The sequence below is a fragment of the Tupaia chinensis genome, unplaced genomic scaffold, assembly GCF_000334495.1.
Source record: "Tupaia chinensis unplaced genomic scaffold, TupChi_1.0 Scaffold000494_1, whole genome shotgun sequence".
In the NCBI taxonomy this organism is placed as follows: domain Eukaryota; kingdom Metazoa; phylum Chordata; class Mammalia; order Scandentia; family Tupaiidae; genus Tupaia; species Tupaia belangeri.
The window spans coordinates 2,229,575-2,232,237 of NW_006160006.1; the positions used below are offsets into that span (position 1 = coordinate 2,229,575).

The window sequence follows — 2,663 nt, forward strand, 5'->3', positions numbered from 1 at the left end:
TCTGTACCTTAGCTGCACTGATTAGCACACGCTATATGTCCTCTGCTCATTTCCTTCGGCTTCCCCTTCAATTTTGGTAAAGTTCTTTTATTGAACATCAAAACCACCCAGGCAGACTCTGCTCAAGAGATGCTGTACCCGCAGGCTGGAGGGCCGGAGGAAGATGGTTGCAGTGTAGCCAGACCGCATAGGGTGTGCGTCTGTCTGTCTCTCACGCATGCACACAGCTCTATCATGAGCAAAGAAAAACAAGAAATTTTAAAAGCCACCTCCTCCCGAGTCAGCTGGGCTGAGGGGAAGAGAAGAAAAAGCTGGGCTGCAGGCATAAAACGGCAGGCAAGGTGGGCTCAGAGCTGCACATGTGAGCAGAAGGAGACTGGGGGGGAGGCAGTATCTCCGGAGCCCCCAATGCTCATGCTGGGAGCATGTGGCACTGTCTTAGTTAGGGAGGTCCCCCACACCCCTGGCCACAGCGAGCCCTGGGGAAGGCCAGGATCTGGGCAGAGGGGAGCAGCCCCTCAATTCCTCCCAGCAGAGACACAGGCAGGAAAGGCAAGGTGAGCAACAGCCATTTACTCAGCAAGGGCCCCTCCCGCAGGACCTTCCTTGGGTCCGCGACATGTTCTAGGTGTGCCTGGGGGGGGGTCAGGGTGTAGCCTGTGCCAAGGTGGGCACTGAGAATGGTGCACAGAAGTCATCTGGGGCTCAGACAGCTCCCACACCCCCGTGGGGACGCACTGGTGTGCCTCAGGGTGGTCGCGGCTGCACGCTCCAGACCCCTGGCTTGGTGAAGGGCGCTGCCCTTCTTGGTACAACGGGCAGGCCTGCGCTACCAAGAGCGAGAGCCAGGAGGACCGTGCTGCTCCCCAACTGCCGCCCCCGCCTCTGGGTGGAGGGAGCACGGTGCGGCTGCAGCCACAACTGGCCCTTCCTATCTGTTCACGGGGACGACAGAGGACTCCTGGAGCCTCTGCAGGAGCTGGCGTTGGAGGTCTTCCTCTACCACCTTCCACCAATAGAAGTTCTCGCCCCGAATCTTCGGGGGCTCACTGTGGACACCTGCGTCCCGGAAAGCCACCGTCACCAGCACGTTCAGGCAGATGCCATCTGCGCGGTCTCTGCCCAGGTGCTGCAGTCCAAGTAAGCCCTCAGTCTCCACCGCCAAATGGTGCAGGGCCAAACACTCCTGCAGTAGCCTCAGGACAGCCACCTTCATGCCGCCCCTCTGCTCCATGGGGCTGAAGCCACAGGCGGTGACAGGCAAGTGAGGCAGTCCCACTGCGCCCACCAGCACCCACACCGACTGCACGCTGGTGAAGGTGGCCACGAGCCGCTGGCAGACCAGACTGCAGGGGAGCTCCTGCGGCAGGACACACGGGTGCCTGGCATGCTGGCGGTACTGGGCGGCTAGCTCCACCAGGTGGAGGATGTCGTGGGCCCGCAACGGAGCAGGCAGGGAGGTCCGAGGGTACCAGGCAGCCTGCAGGGACTCAGCATCCGCCTCCTTGGAAGTCTTAAGAATTCCACCTAGGGGACATGGATGACAGGGCTGGGGAGGGTATGTGCTGAGAGCAGGCCCAGTAAATGACACCCAGGCACCCTCGGCCGACCCAGGGCGAGGCTGCGAACCTCGCTGGAATCTGCCGATGCTGGGCTGGCACCAGCTCAGGTGGCTGTGGATTCAGGGGGCTCATCTCTCCCAAGGGCCACACTGGTGTGAATGAGACCATGCTGGCCCTGTCATACGTGGGCTGTACCTGTGGGGCGAGCGAGGAATGCAAAGCGGACCCAGGAGGGGCCCCGCTCCTCCAGGGACAGCAGCGTCAGGGGCTCGCAGCGCAGCCCAGCCTCCTCCTCCACCTCCCGCTGCAGCGCCTCCAAGATGGTCTCCCCGGGCTCCATTCGCCCTGCCGGCAGGTACCATGACCCCCGGCACTCCCTCTTGGCCTCCTGGATCAGCAGCACCTCATCCTGAGGGGACAGAGAGGACCCTCACCCCACTCACTGGTCTGGGCACTGCATGCTCCAGAGGCTGAGGGGCCCCTCCTGGTGGTGGGCCCAGCTGCCCAGCTCTCAGGAAGGCCACCTGGCTGGGGGCTGCAGGTCTCCCCTCTGCAACTCCAACCTGTACAGACCCAGAGATGTCCCTTTCACTAAGGGGCTGCGGCTCCTGAGGGCGGCTCCCAGGGCTGGAGACCGATCTCAGAGCAGGGGGTGCCATGTGTCCAACTGTGTCTGCACGAGTGGCTGTGTACCTGTCTGGCCATCCTCACGTGGGGCCTGGTCTTTGGAACAGACCCCCCCACACACACAGTCCCCCCACACCCTGGACATCATTGCATCAGCTAGCACAGGGACCAACACCAACAAGCGCTGACCGCAGCAGGGGCCTGGAGGGTAAGCCCGGTGGCACCCAGCTATCCATGGGGCCCAGGTCTCTGAAGGTCCGGGCAGGTTCAGGGGCGCCCACTGCGCGCCGGGCACCGAGCTGGGCTGTGTGGCAAGGACTAGACAGCCCCTCCGCATGGGGCTGAGGTCAGGTGGAAGAGGCAACCGGGCCCCTGGGCCCCAGTCTCCTCTGCATACCGGGCAGTCGCGGGGCTCCGACGCGTGTGAGTGCTTTGCAAAACTGGGGCGCGCAGGCTCGCGGGCGGCGCGGCCAG

General features: G+C 63.3%; 1 protein-coding gene across 1 annotated transcript; it reads right to left on the reverse strand.

The window, feature by feature from the left end:
• Nucleotides 1–210: 210 nt before the first annotated feature.
• NUDT18 (nudix hydrolase 18) lies at nucleotides 211–1,971 on the reverse strand (the record flags this gene model as incomplete). Its single annotated transcript, XM_014590893.1, is given in 2 exon segments — nucleotides 211–1,527; nucleotides 1,758–1,971. Coding segments are annotated over 2 exon segments (810 nt in total), but the record flags the coding sequence as incomplete, so codon positions are not given.
• Nucleotides 1,972–2,663: the final 692 nt, after the last annotated feature.